This window comes from Pygocentrus nattereri, chromosome 15 (assembly GCF_015220715.1).
Source record: "Pygocentrus nattereri isolate fPygNat1 chromosome 15, fPygNat1.pri, whole genome shotgun sequence".
Classification (NCBI taxonomy): Eukaryota; Metazoa; Chordata; class Actinopteri; order Characiformes; family Serrasalmidae; genus Pygocentrus; species Pygocentrus nattereri.
The window spans coordinates 17818445-17836654 of NC_051225.1; the positions used below are offsets into that span (position 1 = coordinate 17818445).

At 37.3% G+C, this 18210-nt stretch overlaps 1 protein-coding gene across 1 annotated transcript; it reads right to left on the minus strand.

Moving 5' to 3' along the window:
• Positions 1-497: 497 nt before the first annotated feature.
• On the minus strand, positions 498-6882 carry LOC119265253 (coiled-coil domain-containing protein 106-like). The gene is made up of 7 exons (XM_037545435.1): positions 6524-6882; positions 6184-6353; positions 3560-3647; positions 3305-3373; positions 1453-1501; positions 812-927; positions 498-730 (listed from the first exon to the last, which is right to left on the minus strand). Exons 1-7 carry the CDS (start codon positions 6792-6794, stop codon positions 561-563), a joined length of 933 nt encoding a protein of 310 aa, XP_037401332.1. The 5' UTR covers positions 6795-6882; the 3' UTR covers positions 498-560.
• Positions 6883-18210: the final 11328 nt, after the last annotated feature.

Genomic DNA, 18210 nt, shown 5'->3' on the forward strand with positions numbered 1-18210 from the left:
GGCTTTATAATGTTTGACACAAGCATTTGTAACTGTACATAAGTGTTCATAATTACACACATATCATGCTATAAGAGCACATTATAAGACTTTATAGCACTATAATGCTATAAAGTGCTATAATGCTCTATAATATATACATGTTCCTGTTCTCTGGAATATTGGTGAGACCAGCATCATAAAGTTTTATAACAACTGCTTTGTTTATTCTCATAATGCTTTATAAAGATTCACAGTGAGAACCCCATTCTCACTGGCGTACTCTAATGCTCATCAGTATCTTTAAAATAAAAATGACTTTATAAGTGCACATAACAATTAATGAACATTTATAAGCGCTCCTTACAGATTGTAGGTAAAGTGATGTTACTGATCAGCTCTATATGAACGTATTACAACTTATAACTCACTATAAGCGCTCCTTACAGACTTTAAGTAAAGTAGGATTGCCATATGTAAGAATGCCTAAACAGAAGAGTAAAAAAATCACATGTTTGTACGGTGAACAGGTCATCATTTATTGATGATTTACATTAAAAATGATTTACATCAAACAGGCACTAAAGGGCCTGAAAGACACCAGGTGCTGCTATCGCAAGCTCAGGAATTGGTGATGTCCTGGAGATGGTATTGCGATGCACCCCCACTTTTTGGAAAGCCTTCTTCATCGAGCCACCTTGGTTAAAGGCATGTACAGCACGCTTGTAATGTATTATTGCAACAGTTTTTGCTAAAAAAAAAAACAAAACAATATCTTTATTCAGATATGCCACAGAACCACTGCAAAAGTATAATCACTATTAGTTATTACCTCGAGTTCGATCCAGGTCATCTTGCTTTGTTGATCTTGCTTTTTTTCCGTTTGAAGGAGGTTTCATCTCCTCATCATCTGAGTCATCAATAGTTGATGATTCTGTGGAGAGAACAAAACAAGACGTTTGGATTTACTAGTCGTCTTTAATTAGGTTATTCCAAATTCAATTTAATCCATACTCAAACTGAAATTAAATAAGACAATAATAATAATGTTAGTAAGCTGTATAATTGTTTTTGATAGTTAGAAATGTAATGGTAAAAAAAAGCAATAACACTATTTAACTGACCAAAATAATCAATTGTTATTATACTGTTAAAATCTACTGAAAATGTTTAAAAAGTACAACCAGACATACTGAAATCATTTATCCAAGTTGAACCACAGTTGAATGATCATACCAAGCATGTGTATGTCATTAGTAGAGCATAATTACTTTTTGAGAGTTTTAAAGGGTACATTTTTTTCATTCATCTCATCTGATTGACTATTTATGATAAAATTGGGACATTTCTCGGCTATTGTTTTATTACACATGAGCGCTTAAATCATTTTTCACAGAAAAAGAAAAACATTTATTGGTACTTGTGATATATTCTACATGTATTATTGAGTGAGTAATAGTTTTCATCTTACCTGCTATCTCATCCCTTGACTCTTCCTCCTCTGTTTCAATAGCCTTCTTTCCTGGGTAGAACAAATCACATTTAAGTATTATAATTAGATCAATGACACTAAAAATTGTTGCATTCAATGTACTCAATGTCAAATGTGCACATTGGTAATAGATTAATAAAGTATATACCACCAGCAAAAAAACTGTTAATCGATGACTTTTTTTTGCAATAACATTATATGGAACTTTTTCATGCTGAACCAATATATAGTGTCAGATCTGTGGCAAAACTGAATATCACATTCAAACTGATAAGTACATTTGTGTGTCTTTGTTCTGCAGTACAATGACAAACTTAAAGTCACAGGACTGCAGTGGTGTTACCTCAGGGGGACAGCTTGGGAAGACAAGTTCGATATTGTGCTGGACTCATGACATCATGTTACATACAAGTACTTTTTTTTGGTTTTATGTTTAGCTATTGTGCTTTATTATGATCATGTATACTGGGATTGTGAAGTTGCTAACTGGACCTTAGAAGAGGACTAGCAACATTTAACGATGAGACACAATACCAATTGTTTTGTGTTGACAGTATAGTGTACCAATAACCATGGACCCTAGTTGTCAACATGCCATTGTGCAAGCTGCTGGTGGTTAAATACTGGTATGCGATGTGCATTGCCTTGCCATGCATACACTGCCCAGTGTTTAGCCTCACTCACAGAATAAAACCCTATAAAGATGTGTAGTTTTCCAAACTACACCCTGAGAAAATGCTATTTCATATTCAATTTACATACTGCTATGCCATGATTTTCAGTATGTGAATGTATTATAGCTTGAACTGTACACTGCAATACATATTTGTAAATAGACATGTGATTCTTCATTACAGTTAGCATCTGTGCAGATTGTAACTGTATATTGCAATCTATCAGTTGTTGTTACAGTGGCTCTAATTACAGGGATATGCCTAGTTTTTACAGGATATCCTGTTTTGAAAATTACAACATGCTCATTTTGATAGAGCTTTAAACTCTTTCAGGGAAAGTGATTGTCCTGAAACAAATATCACTGCTATTTAGCTTTACTGTGAAGGAGGATTTAGTTTAACTTGGAAAAAATACATGATAGTGGTGCTTATAGCCAATTTTCAAAATGTTGACTGATTTTGAAATGTTTTTTTCTCTCCTTTACACATTTTTAGGATTTATAAAACAAAAACAGCAACAATTTGTAACTGGGTCTAATGCTATTACTTTAGATCTTATAAGATTAAGAAATTATTGCACACTTAATCATTTTCATTATTTTAATACAACTTTATGTGAACAAGCCATGCATTAAGCATCACTTCATCAAAGTGGTTTTACATCTGTAGCCCACATAGGTGTATTTTCATTAAGGGTGAGTTAGTTGGTAGATAAAATAAATGTATTAATAATTAATAATTAATTCTCCTACATATAGTAATGCTATAAGTCAGCAAAGCTGACTTAACACACAGATCCACCTGGCAATATGGGAAGATCTGTAAGAACTGTGTAAAAGAACTGTGTAATTTTAAGTTTTGTAAGAACAGAATATGTACCTGTAGTGACAGATCCATTAACAACATCTGATGGACTGCAGTTTGGTGTACCATCATATCGTAGATGCTAACTGTACTGCAGACACACAATTGTTTTCTGTGCACAACAAACCAATGATATCTTGTAATTAAAGTAATATCAATGCCCTCCAAATGTAATTAAGGCAAACAACTAAAGTTTTATGACTGTCACTCAAGTGACATTTGTTCAGTGTATTATACACACGTGTGAATGAAGGCAAAAGGTAAAGATTTTGGAGGAAGTGGGTTAGCTTCTTACCTTTTCCTTTTGGAGTACCTGTAGATGATCCTGAAATGCTTGATGACCTAGAATGGCTAGAAGATGAGGCTATAAATGAACAGAAATAATACATGTTTAAACAGTAAACACACATTTTATGGCAAGCAGTTAAGCATATTCAATTATGGGAACATCATGATTAAGGAAACTGATTTTGATCAAATTACAACTTTATGATCAAATGTTAAAATATTTGAAAGACCCTTAACTTGTTTAGCTAAACCTTCAATTTACCTGTCATTCGGGAAAGTTGATCTTTCAGGAATTCCTTGTCTGGCTGAAGATGTTTTATTGTTTCCTGAAGACTGACTGAATACCAGATCTTTTGCATGAAGTCACGTCAGAAGTACATGTCTTTGCATGGGATGTTTTTGGAGATAGGCTTCTTTGACTTCCGTCCACGAGTATCCATCTAGGAGAATAAAGTTAAATCATAAGCTAACACTAAACTCTGCCATTAGTAGCTAATAAAGCAGCTGTTTCTACTGTTCCATGTTTAAATACATTTCGACGAATGTTGTATTGGTCTATTTCATGGACAGCCACATTTCCATGTGTTCAACTGACCAAAGTTACGCTGTCCATTGCGATCTGCCCAGGAAAGGAGCAGGGCGTTCTGGCTAAGCAAGCTATGCTAATCGTTGACTAGCAGCGCAACGGGGTATGCTAATGATGATGTTGTTGATATGTTGGCTCAGCTACAGTTACGATTAAAGAACAAGAGTTTTTACGTTTACATAGTTTACATGGCACAATAAAATGCCAAACACCGTCGTATTCTTGACTTACCTCTTTGTAGCAGCGAAAAGGTCTCCTTCGGTCTTCGCGCCTGAAATGACGTTGTACAGTGCGTTGCTGTATCACGTGGCTGCAGGTCCTCCGTTCATGTCAAACGCGGGAACGGAGTGATTTCCGGACAGACGCAGGAAAGAAACTGAACGGAGCGATTTCAGAACAGCTCACAGCAGGCTTGGAAGATGTCGTTAATCCAAAGAAAAATTCTTGGGTTTTACAAGGTAAGGATAGTCTTCGAAATAGATGCAAAATTGTGCGATGGATGCAGAAAAAAGAGATTTTGCGCAGAGCAATGAGATGCAACTCTTGCAACAAAAAAATGAAAAACACAAACGGGTCCAGGGAGACGGATATCATTGGTGAGATTTTGATGGTTGTTTTTAAAACCTGACAGTAGAAATGTGTTGCAAAGTGTTAGATGCATTCAGTGTAAACTACTTCACTTAAGCTTTGTTGCTTTGGTTGTCCAAACAAATATTGCCAGGTGCTGTATCATATGTTACAGCTTCTGTCTGGAAGGGGTCTATGTTTTTTCGTTCCCGGTTATCTCTTCGACAGCACTTAGAGTTCATCTACAGGTAAGCAATTGTGCTTCCTTTGTATAAAATATAGAAAATATATTTTGTAATTTAAGGGTCACCAATAAATGAATTGACTATTAATACATTTTTTTTTTATTAATTTTATTGATTTCCCAAATGAAATTAAGTAAACACATTCTCTACAGAGAATATACCCACCAGCCACCTCTTGTGTACACCTCCTTGTTTCTACGCTCAATGTCTATTTTATTAGCTCTACTTATCATATAGGTGTACTTTTTATTTGTACAATTACAGACTGTAGTACATCTGATTTTCTGTATACTTTACTGTATGACCTTGTTGGACCCCCACAGGACCTAATGGAGCAGACGTATCAGTGCTGCTGGAATATTTAAAAACTGTATCCACTCACGCTGCCCACAGAATGCTGCTTGGCTGGACATTTTGGCTGGGCGATTCTCAGCAAAGGTGTCAGAAGTATTCACATTCATTACTCAGGTAGAAGTATAGATACTAGGGTTTAAAAATACTTCTGTAGAAGTTGAAGTATCAACTCAAGCTTTTTACTCAAGTAAAAGTGTAAAAGTACTGCTTTCAAAACTACTTAAAGTATAAAAGTAATGTAAGGAAAAAAAAAAAAAAGAAAAAAAAAAAAAAAAGCCATTAAGGACAAAAGCTTAGGTCGCACCACAGGGGTCTATAGTGCACTAGCCCACCTCCCCAAAAACCCCATTCTTCTAAAAGCCATAACAACTATAATGTTATATTAAAATGTTAATGTTGAAAAATGGGCACATATGCCCATTGAAAATGAATGTACTTTAGTACAATGCAAATATTAAAGAACCATATACAGTATGTATACTACTGATCATTAACATGTGTTCATGGAGCAGAACATATGATGACTAGTTGCCTATAAGTATTGCAATGATGCAGTCAAACTTCAAAGGCATGTTATCAATAACCTTTATTGGAATGTAAATGTACATCCAAGCTTCGTTGCAGGAATCTGTGAGGGCAACTGATAACAAAACTAAGACAAGAAAATTGGTGTACCCAGGGCAGGTTTAGTAAAAATTACACTTATATGGTTGTCTATATACAGTAGACGTTAGTGCTGTCAAGATGAACGATTAATCTTAGTGATTAATTAAAAAAAAAAAAAAAATATATATATATATATATATATATATATATATATATAAACCTCAATCCTGATTGATGCCTTCCTCATATGTATTATGCTCAATTCTATAGCTAATGGCAACAAGGTCCAACTTTCAACATCAGAATCTACATCAGTCAAGCACAGAATGTGCAACAAAAAGTTACCAATAGGCTTTGTTCAGCCGCAAAAGCAGCTGGTTCTCAAAAGTTCTTTGAGCCAGTGTGTGCTCTTTTTGGCCTGAAGATCAGCCCTGCAACAGTAAACAGTCTTTCACAGGCTGCTGAAGCAGGGAGTGCCGTATTAAGCTTAAGTGATAACTGGCACACAGCTGGGAAGGACTTCAGTACCTCTGCTGTGTCTCTTGGGCACCCCAGGTACGCATCCAACTGCTGGGTCGTTTCAAGAGGGCTTGTCTTCTTCAAGGAGGAAAAGAAGTCCTCTTCCTCAGATGATTGGGAGCCCTCACTGATGTGATTCTCGGCCTGACAGTCCAAGTGGCTTCTGATATAGTCAAGGCCTGTGGAATAAAAACAATCAGTACAACTTACATTATATGACAATATAATTATGTATGTAATTATGTATTGGATAGTGGGGTGTGTGAGATTAAATGACATTTCAAACTCATTTCACTGTCTCCATAGAAATTATACATATTAAGGGGAAGTCGAGAAGTGAGACACTTACCAAGTTTGAGGATATTCTCGTCACTTGTCCAGCAGGTCTTAAATTTGGGAACTAAAATGGCTGCGGCTATCAGCTCTGGATCTGTAAGCATCTCTCCGAAGCGTTTTTCTAGGCCTGAAAGAAGTGCAGCAATCAAAGGCTCACAGAACTTGGAGGCAATGTTAAGTTGCTGGAGCTTGGTCCTTAGTAGAGTTATGGTGGGGACCAACCATCCCATCTGCACACTGGTTTCACCTTGAAGTACATCAAGTGCCTTTGCAACTGGGCTCATTGTCTTCGCATATTCTGCAAGAAATGCAAGTTCCACTGGAGTAAACCTGTACAAAGAAGAAGACAAACAACATGGAATACTTAGCCTACATGACATAGCATCTTCAACTGAGGAACTCATAATTAAAAGGAAAAATATGTCATCCTGAGACATTAGAAATGTAGTTGTGTTTCTACAAATCACATCATAGTAAATAGGGGACTGCATACGTGTTCTACAGCATTCAAAGTATAAAACTGTGACTTCATCTACGTTAATCACTTCATTAACTGAAGGCAAAAAAAAAAAAAAAAAAACACACCACACTCTTACTTGGGTGTATCTAGTTCACTGCAGACAGCTGCAAGGGCTCCTTCGCCTTGTTCTCTCGTTATTCTCACTATTCTTTCTACGGCTGAGAAGAGTGGAATCCACCTTGTAGCAACAGGCCTTAAGAATTGGAGTTTGCAGGTGTCTTCAATTACTTCAGATGCAGTGGTTGATCTTGACTTTTGTTCCACAGGCTAGAGCATTTGGCAATGTGGACCTTGACACACGCTTGTACAATGGGTTGACCTCTGCTTTCAAAGCATCAACTGTGGACACTAAATTGAGAAGGTGGCAGGCGCAGCGATGGTGCTTAGGTAGCTGGTATTCCAAGTAGTCATCCTCATCCAACAGGGCTCCGGCATCAACAAATTCAACACCCTCAACGCTTTCCTCTTCATCGTCATCGTCATTTTGGCCACCATCATCCTCTTCTCCATCACTCTCTCCTACAGGTTCAGGATTGTTGTTCTCATCAGTCTGCCCATAAATTCTGAAGGCTTTCAGGAAGTTTGATCCATTGTCAGTTGTGCGAACGATCTTCTCTCTGATATTGAATTCTGTGTGAATATCATTAAGGGCACCAGCCAGGGCAGAAAAGGTATGTGATCCTTTAAGTTGCTTGCATGCCAGGGCAGCACAAGATCTCTGCAAGGTCTGGGGGTTAAACCAGTGTGCAGTGACACCAATGAAACTGCGACGGTGTGCCGTCCAGCAGTCTGTTGTTGTTGCTATGAACTCAATTTCACTAAGGGCAGCTTTCAGTTTTCTTCTCATTTCAATAGAGGCCTTTGTGACTTTGTTTACAACAGTATTGCATGTCATGACATTTGTATTTGGCCGAAGATGTTGCACAAGATCAATGAAGCCCTGTTGCTGGACAACGTGTGGCGGGTGCAAGCCTTGGACAATGAACTTGAGGACAACTTTATCCACACTTGCCTGGGACACTCTTTGAGTCTCCCACAGCTTGGTTTGTTTGGAGGGTGGGGCCAAAGAACCTTCAGTGGATGACTTCCTTTTGAGGGATGCTGAAGTAAGTTGCGTGTATCTCTCTAGACGAGTGGGGTGTTTCTTCTGCGGAGAAAACGAATGCACAGACACAGATTGAGATTCGTATTTTTTATCTCAAACTACAAGCTCAGACTATCTAGGACTTCCTCTGTATTAAATGTCATGCTTGAAGATCATGAATGAAGATCAGACTACCAAGTTAGGGAGCAGTTTCACTGGTCTATGCAATTATGTTGAGCAGACCATAATATTGCCACTAAAAGCTGTTTTAGGACTACAAGCAACTGCTGGCATGGCTGAAAAGTAGCATTATTGATTACATAGTCCAAATTTAATTCATTTTAAACTGCATTTGACTGATAGTTGGTAGTTGGGCCTATTACCTGTTTACAAGAAGCCATGGGGCCTGCCCCAAACAGGCGCACGCGCTCTCATACACAGACAGGATCATGCCTATCCTTAGTACATGCTTTATCAACCAGCTGTAGACTATAGCTTTGCACAATTAACTTACAAATATTGCAAATAGCAATAATATAAGCTCAGATAACATTTGGCTGAAGTCGAATTTCAAATCTCACAAAGAGCCCAACAAACGAACTTGCAATGTTGAATTATAGCCTACTGCTAGCAAGCAACTATAGCATGTGTTGGCATGAATCTAGCTATAGCAAAAATAGCAAACTTACCATTAGTACATCACTAGGTTACTACAATATTTTGTCAATAATCGACTGATAAACTTTCAACTTACCTCAATATGCTTTTTCAAATTAGACGGCGAGTTTTTGAAAGCCATTAGCTCGTGGTACTTGGGTGCGCAGAGCTTGCAGCGCATTCGAAAGGAGTTGTTTTTGCATCCAACCATTTCGAAAAATTCTTCCAGGTATGGCCAGGGATGTACAAGGGTTGGTTGGTCTTCCTGGCTACCAACCTCCTCGCTGGTGCTTAGTTGGGACACTTCGCTCGAATTCTCTTGAGTCTCTGCCACGGACATCTTTATACTAAGCTACGTACGTCTGTTACGTCCTCGCTGGGGTGTGACGTGACCTGTGCAGGTGCGATGGATCACGTACAAACCAATAGGATGTCGGAATATTATATGTTTATACTTCTCATCCAACCACAATCAAATTCACTCTATCCGGATGGCGCGATTAGTCAGGATAGAGTTTTTTTAAACGATGACACGCCGGAATGAAAACAAGTCCAAATGAAATGGCAGTAACGAGGCTATTTTTAAAATGTAAGGAGTAGAAAGTACAGATAATGGAGTGAAAATGTAAGGAGTAGAAGTAAAAAGTCATCTAAAAAATAATTACTCCAGTAAAGTAAAAATAACCAAAATTTCTACTTAAGTAAGGTAACAAAGTATTTGTACTTCGTTACTTGACACCTCTGATTCTCAGTCTAGCAGTGACACAGAGGACACAGAGGTGTTTAAACACTCCACCAGCACTGCTGTGTCTGATCCACTTACACACCCCACCATCATGTCAGCATCACTGCAGTGCTGAGAATGATCCACCCACATAATACTGGTCTGTGATGGTCCTGACCAATGATGAACAGGGTAATAAAGTATACAGAGAAACAGATCTACTACAGTCTGTAACTGTACAACTACAAAGGGCTCCCATATGGTACATGAAGGTGATTCCAGGACAGTGAGTGTAGAAACAAGGAGGTGGACATGAAGTGACTAGAGGGTGTAAATCTTATTTTAGTGCGCAAGTACTATTTATTTGTTGAGTCTAACATATTTGAAAAAATTCATAAACATAAAATGTGTTTTAACTTTAGGTGCTTAGAGCCCATTTTCATTTGCTTTCTAATGAAGTTACTTCAGTAACTAAATAATAATTCATTAAATTAGCACAAGTTTAACAGGATGTTTAAATAATAGTTATTATTGATAATTGAATGTGACATAAGTGTCTGCCAACTGCAAAAAAATATATATAGAAAAGCCTATTTATATTAAAATGTTTTTGTGCCACTGCCATGTGCCTATATTCTCTACATGGTCTGCATGAGACACGTCAAGTCAAATTTATTTGTATAGTGCTTTTTACAAAGCAGTTGTATATACATTAATAATAAGCAAAATCTAAATCAGAACGAAGATACATAGAGTACATAGAAATGCATAAAATACATGAAATCCTCAGTGAGCAAGCAGTAGCGACAGTGGCAAGGAAAAACCCATATTATCAGCTCCATTTATCATACTGTAGCACATTGTAGTTTTACAATTACAGAATACATGTAAATAATAGGTGTTCCTCAAAAGTTTAAGTATAAGGTAGGTGCATAATAAATAGTTAACTCAATGTATATTTATTAGGGCTGTCAACGTTAACACACACAATTAATCTGGAAACCAAATTAATCACGTCAGAACATCTCTAATACAAAGGATACCCACTTGAGATCTCTTCCGGGTTATTTTTTCAATTTATTGACACCGCTAATATTTATTTTTTGTTCAAAGTGTTGTCTTGCGTAATGCAGAATAACAATTCATAGCAGTGCATATTAAACATTTTTACAATTTATTTTCATACTTTTTATAGTATAACCGGGGACGTGTAGGCGCTGCCAGGCGACGGAGCAAGAAGTGGGTACTGGGAATTCTGGAAGTGAGTGCTACCACCCGGAAGCCCATACTGAAAATTGTCTCCAGCAGGTCAAGTGAGCAGCTGCTACCTATTGTGAGGCGCTATGTGAGAAGAGGAACCAGTATTATAACTGATGAGTGGCGAGCGTATAGAGGTCTGTCAGATTTCAGCTATGATCACCATATAGTTTGCCACGAGACATTTTGTCGTATGCTTACCAGGGCCCACACCCAGCACCTGGAGCGGGCATGGCAAAAATTCAAGGTTGATGGTTGGAGACACCGAGTAAACCGAAACACGAAACTTCTGAAAGAATACCTAAAGATTATAGAGTGGGAACACTGGTTGGCCAAAAAGCACAAATGGGGCATACTTGGAAGACTGCTCCATGATATTAGAAAACTGTATAAAAGTCAATGTTAATTAAGTAGTTTTGATCAGCATTCTGAATTTTGCGGCCCTGAACAACTGATGTCTGTCTAGCTTTTTTACCGATAAAATACAATGTAGAGAAACTGTCTATTCAGATGTATTGATATTGGCATGTAGTATGTTTTTTTAAGTTGTTTTAGAGGCTCAGTCTAACTTCATTAGATTTTTTACATTCAAAATGTATTTAAATTTGTCAAAATGTTTGTTATATCAACTGTATCTTAGAATAACTATTGAAAATATAGCTTACATGTTTATGCATACATGTTGTTTTTATTAACTATGTACATTTGACAATAAATAAACCCATGTTTAAACATACAAACTTGTGCTTCTTGTACTCTTCTTTATATCTTGTTATAAGTTCATATAGAGCTGATCAGTAACATCACTTTACCTACAGACTGTAAGGAGCGCTTATAGTGCTTTATAAGTTGTTATAAGTTCATATAGAGCTGTTTAATAACATCACTTTACCTACAATCTGTAAGGAGCGCTTATAAATGTTTATTAATTATTATGTGCACTTATAAAGTCATTTTTATTTTAAAGATACTGATGAGCATTAGAGTACCCCAGTGATAATGGGGTTCTCACTGTGAATCTTTATAAAGCATTATGAGAATAAACAAAGCTGTTGTTATAAAACTTTATGATGCTGGTCTCACCAATATTCCAGAGAACAGGAACATGTATATATTATAGGGCATTATAGCACTTTATAGCATTATAGTGCTATAAAGCCTTATAATGTGCTCTTATAGCATGTTATGTGTGTAATTATGAACACTATGTACAGTTACAAATGCTTATGTCAAACATTATAAACCTTATGAATGCTTATGAAATTTATAAATGCACTTATAATGCATTATAGATACTGGATTCATAGAAAGTGTTACCGCATGTACTTGTGTGACTCGATCTTTGCAATTATTCAGTCTTGGATAATTTAGTCACTGTTCTTAAGGCTTTTGTGATAGAGACTGAGTCTATGACCTTTGGCTCAAAGCTATGATTAAATATGTGCTCACTGCCCCTTAGTGTGTGTGTGCTCACTAGTGTGTAAGTGGTGTTTCACTTCACGGATGGGTTAAATGCGGAGTTGAAATTTCCCCATTGTGGGACTAATAAGGGTCACTTAATCTTAATCTTAATCTTTAAGCTCCTATTCTAAGAGGTTGGTCTTGGCCTTATTTAAAGGGATTTTGTGTGACTATACATGTACAATCATTAAATTGTGGTTTAGGCATTTGTTTACATTGAAACTGATCTGCACGAGTGCTCAAACACTTTAGAAAGGCTTGAATTGCTATGCAGTTTTCTCTTCACATGAAGACATCATAATGAGTATAAACACATATTTCTATCATAAAATACCCTTTGTGTCCAAATGAATAGACCTTAAATCATGCAATGATGGCATTGTAGTTTTAGGTGTTTGTTTTCACTGAGAAGGTGTTTACAGCACCTAAAGCACTCATACACTTTACATTGTCATGATTACAGATATTTCTCCCATAAAATGCCCAGATTATGTAAGCCAGCAGACTGTATATCACATTTTTATGAGAATTAACTCAAAAGCTTTAACATGGGTTACTACAATGCTGATTTTTTTGTTCTATACGCTACCTTTCACTGAAAAGGCATTCACTGCACTGCACTTACTCAAATGCTTTAGAAAGGCCCGAAACGCTAAGCAGTATTCTCTTAAGGTGATGACATTAAAATTATTATGTAAAATGATTATAAAAACACTTCTGCCATAAAATACTATTGTCTCCAAAGAAATTTATCTAAAATCGCATTTTCATGAGAAAGAGCATCTCCACATTGAGATAATATAGCATAAAATTTGTAGCCTTTATTTAAAGGCTTAAATGATCCATTACTTACATGAAGCTCACTATTTACATCTATAATAATCATGAAGAACAAAATAATTACTATTGTTATTAGGGTTCAAGCACGCAGTGCGTAGAACCCTATTGTTTTTGCTTGAGTTTTTTTCTTCTTATTATTATTCTTTTTCTCCTGAAAAAGTGGTTGTGGAGAAGAGACCGTAAGCCATCCAGACACCAAACTTGGTGGCTAGGTGTAGTTTGTGTGCATCTTGCCCCACAGCAAAAATGAGCCCGATTTGCCTGGAGGGGGGCGCTATAGAGCACCAAAACATGTTTTGCTTCGGAACTCCTAAATCCAAGATGTGCACAGACAAAATTATTTTTGTGGCTCATTCCTTGGGTTAAGACAAACAATTTTGCCACTGATACTCTTTAGATCCCCCCACAATAAATTTTAGCTAATTTGCATAATATGCAAAAGCTACTTTTAGTAGTCCTACAATTTTCACTCCTCAATTTTCTGGTATCAGAAAACTCAGGAGAGTCTCATTATCAGGATTTATCAAAAAAAATTGATATTTGCAAACATTTTGGCTGCCATATGCTAATTAGCCCTTCTGACAAAACTCAAAATTCACTTAAGACTCTATAACTCAAGAATGCTTTAGCCAAAAACATTTCAACTTTATATGCTTATTCGAGACAAGATTTTGTGGATGGCTTTCAATTTTGGTGGGCTTATGTCATTAGGGGGCGGGGCAATTGCCAATTAACTGTTTCTCAGCATCTGTGCATCCGATCAAGCTGAAACTTGGTAGGCATCATCTGCTGCACAGCAGGCCTTTGACAGGCTTACCATTGACCGATGATCATGAAACTTGACAAGTATCGATATGTAACCATTTTCTAACAATCTACCAAGTTTCAAAATATTTGGCCACTGGGTGGCGCTATTCACGAAATTCTCATGTTATTAAAATATAATTACAATTTTCACCTATAGGCACATTAAGCACATCATGGCAAACAATTTGGCCTATACATGTTTATTAAAAAAGTGCATAGTTTTTTAGTAGTCGATACCTGTTTGAAAATGCTCGTTTTCTAACTAGTCTCTGGATTTTGATCCAAACTTTTCAAATTTGGTCTAGAATGATTCTGGGGCCTCTCTAGGTAAATAATTATCAAAAAATGTTTGACTTTTCGACTCAGGGTCATGTGGATCAGTCAACTAATTACTGCGGTCATGGCATTTCTAACTTGATTTACTGTAACTCAAAAAACATTGGCCAGATCACCTCCAAACCATCATTGCACACTGAGACTGTAAGGGTGTATGCACCTTTTTGTCCAGATAGGCCTTTAGGGGGCACATCAGCACTCAAAAACACTTCAAAATCAAATAAATTGCTATTACAAGGTTGATCAACAAAGAATTGGTGCCATATGACTCAGTTCACTCACCTAAACAACATTCTAATTGCATGTCATGTCAAAAATTGTACGGCTTGTCTGGTATTCTGTCTTATTTGTTCAAAGATTTCACTATACAAAGGCTTATTATACAAAGGTCAAAAGGTAATTCTGACCAAAACCTGGTAAACGTCTATGGTTTTAGTCCTTGATCAATAATTGGTCAATAACAAATAATAAAATTGGGGGCAGTCGTGGGCTGGAGGTTAGGGATCTGGCCCTGTGACCGGAAGGTTGCCGGTTCAATCCCCAGGGACGACAGTCCATGACTGAGGTGTCCTTGAGCAAGACACCTAACCCCCAACTGCTCCCTGGGTGCCGTGGATAGGGCTGCCCACCGCTCCGGGCAAGTGTGCTCACTGCCCCCTAGTGTGTGTATTCACTAGTGTGTATGTGGTGTTTCACTTCACGGATGGGTTAAATGCGGAAGTGGAATTTCCCCGTTTGTGGGATCAAAAAAGTATCACTTGTCACTTAATGATATCATATTGAGGCTGAGCTGCTCTACACCTAAAGGGCTCCTTGTGACTGATTTAGGCCTCACTATGGCCTACATCTAGTCAACGGGTTAAATACTGAACCAGTCCACTGTGCAAGTGGTACTGTGTGAGAAATGCTGCCATTAGTCATGTAGTTCTGACATCTATGTTGAAAACCTCTTGGATGTTCAACAAACCAGTGTAGCTCAGTACATATGAATGGAAACTTATAATGTGGGTAAAGACCTCTGCTTGTTGTTTATGCAAACTAAAGGCCTTTTGATGAATTGACATCATTTTGGTTCTATTCGCTCAGCCTCTGAACAAGATTCAAACAGCTTGAGGCCTTTTTATGCCTGATGGGCTAAACTGCTGGTACAAGGGCTGGTACTGCTTGTACGTTCTTGAACCCGCTCATCGCCGCTTGCGGCTATATTTTGTCATTATTATTTATAACAATAAATGAATAAAATAAAAATGTAATTTATAATTACAATTTTGAAGTAAATAAAATTAGACAAGAATTGTCAAGACACAAATTAACATTTCTAAACTGTAAAAAATACAATCATATTAAAAACTATCAAATGACTGGCAGCAGCTGCCATACAAAAAATGCTAAATTAAAGTAAAATATCCTAATTCAAAAAAGTACAAAAACAATCATTTTACAGACATTTTATTTTACATATTTTTACTAAAATATTATGATAAAAAATGTTCAATTATATGTCAGCACAAAAGGTTCTGCAGGTAAAAACTGTTACTTTACAGGTTTTTACTAAAATATTATGATCAAACTCCTTCAATAAAAAGATTGCACAAAAATGAATGCTATGTTTGCCGTTTTGTAAAGTCTGACTGGACAGAGATAGAATATGTAATGTCTACAAAATTCCTTCATTCTATTTATTTATAGACACAAGTGAGAAAATCTGCTCCCTGTACATTTATTGGCATCAACAATAACATTCAAGCAACATTCAATTAAAAAATGTCCAACTTTGTGCCCCCACAAATAAAGCACTTTAGAAGTCAAGAACATACAGTGCAAAAACCAATTCCTTTAATATACAAATTCAAATATCAGCATGAAGACAACTAAAATTTCAAAAAACAACATAAGCATAAAGACTTAATGCAGTTTTTTAGTAAATATTTATACTGAGCTGTAAAGCCAGACCATCCAAAGAAACATATTTTCACCAACAACAAGCATCTTAATCTTGAATATTTCTGCTTAACTTGTGTCCAACCAAATTCATCAAGATATTCTGGACAAACCCCAATGTGTACAACCCCAATTCCAATGAAGTTGGGACATTGTGTTAAACATAAATAAAAACAGAATATGATGATTTGCAAATCCTTTTCAACCTGTATTCTATTGAGTACCCTACAAAGACAAGATATTTAATGTTCAAATGTTTAAACTTTATTGTTTTTTGCAAATATTCACTCATTTTGAATTTGATGCCCGCAACATGTTCCAAAGAAGTTGGGACAGGGGCATGTTTACCACTGTCACCCTACCTTTTAACAACACTCAATAAGGGTTTGGGAACTGAGGACATTAATTGTTGAAGCTTTGTAGGTGGAATTCTTTCCCATTCTTGCTTGATGTACAACTTCAGTTGTTCAACAGTCTTTGTTGTCGTATTTTGTGCTTCATAATGCACCACACATTTTCAATGGGAGACAGGTCTGGACTGCAGGCAGGCCAGTCTAGTACCCGCACTCTTTTACTACAAAGCCACGCTATTGTAACACTTGCTGAATGTGGCTTGGCATTGTCTTGCTGAAATAAGCAGGGACGTACCTGAAAAAGACGTTGCTTGGATGGCAGCATATGCTGCTCCAAAACCTGTATGTACCTTTCAGCATTAATGGTGCCTTCACAGATGTGCAAGTTACCCATGCCATGGGCACTAACACATTCCCATACCATCAGAGATGCTGGCTTTTGAACTTTGTGCTGATAACAATCCGGACAGTCCTTTTCCTCTTTGGCCTGGAGGACACGACGTCCATAAATTCTAAAAACAATTTGAAATGTGGACTTTGTGTCAGTCCATCTCAGATGAGCTCGGGCCCAGAGAAGCCGGCGGCGTTTCTGGGTGTTCTTGATATATGGCTTTTGCTTTGCATGGCAGAGTTTTAACTTGCACTTGTAGATGGAGTGATGAACTGTGTTCACTGAAAATGGTTTTCTGAAGTGTGCCGCCTGAGGGATCAAAGGTCATGGGCTTTCAATTTTGGTTTTCTACTGTTGGACTACTTGCTCACGTAGTTAGAAACCGAAACTTCACAAAGTGGTGGACCTCGCGCCATCCTTGCTTGTGAATGACTGGGCCTTTCATGCTCCCTTTATACCCAGTCATTCAAGTTTTCAATTCACGTTCAATTCAGTGACAAATGTTGTCACAAAGCAGCTATACAGAAGTTTGAAAACATACAGTTATAACATATCCTCCAGTGAGCAAGCCAGAGGCGACGGTGGCAAGGAAAAACTCCCTCAGTCTGGAGAAAGAAACCTTGGGAGGAACCAAGACTCACAAGGGGAGACCCATCCTCGTTTGGTCAAACAGTATTTACAATTTAATAAGCTAAATACCAAATAAAAGCTGAGAGGATCTCTGTTTGAACACTGGATGGTAAAGCTTTAGAAACTGCACTGGTAGAGGCAGTTTCTTATTGAGTCTTTATGAAAAGTGGGAGTGAGCTGAAACAGTCCTATCCTATCTCAATGCTGATACATCTGAATTGCACAGTGATGTAATCGAGGGTGTTGCAGTTGGCACAAATGAACAGGAGAGCGGGTTGGTGATGGTGAGGAGGAGGCCCTGATGATCAGTCTTCAGCAGGGTGGGAGGGCAGTCATTATCTCAGGAAGAGTAAAGAGACAAAATTAGTTCTGCTCAGGAGTATGACTGTAATAAATATGATTTTCCCCCAGAGAGTGGCTAGTGACTCCATCTGATCTAACTATAACAGCATAAACTAAAAGGAGAGAACCAGAAGGTAACATAAATATGAGAGTACCCTGAGACACTGGGATCTCCCCACTCCACCGTCAACAAACCTGTGTGATCGCGTGAAGTGGTGGGTCAACAGCACCAACATCTCAGTTTACCATAAGCCTCTGATGTAAATTAAAGATTCCCAAAACTAAAATGTCTTGTATTATGTAGATAAATCATAAATAAAGCACAATATGGCATAGCATATTGGAGCAAGTGCCCTA

Coding starts and splice junctions, on each gene's coding strand:
- LOC119265253 (XM_037545435.1), bottom strand. CDS start 6,794: ATGAGCCCAGTTGCAAAGGCACTTGATGTACTTCAAGGTGAAACCAGT. Junction 3,648..6,183: donor GCCCAAGAGACACAGCAGAG/GTACTGAAGTCC, acceptor TTCATGCAAAAG/ATCTGGTATTCAGTCAGTCT. Junction 731..811: donor TGACCTGGATCGAACTCGAG/GTAATAACTAAT, acceptor TTTTTTTTTTAG/CAAAAACTGTTGCAATAATA.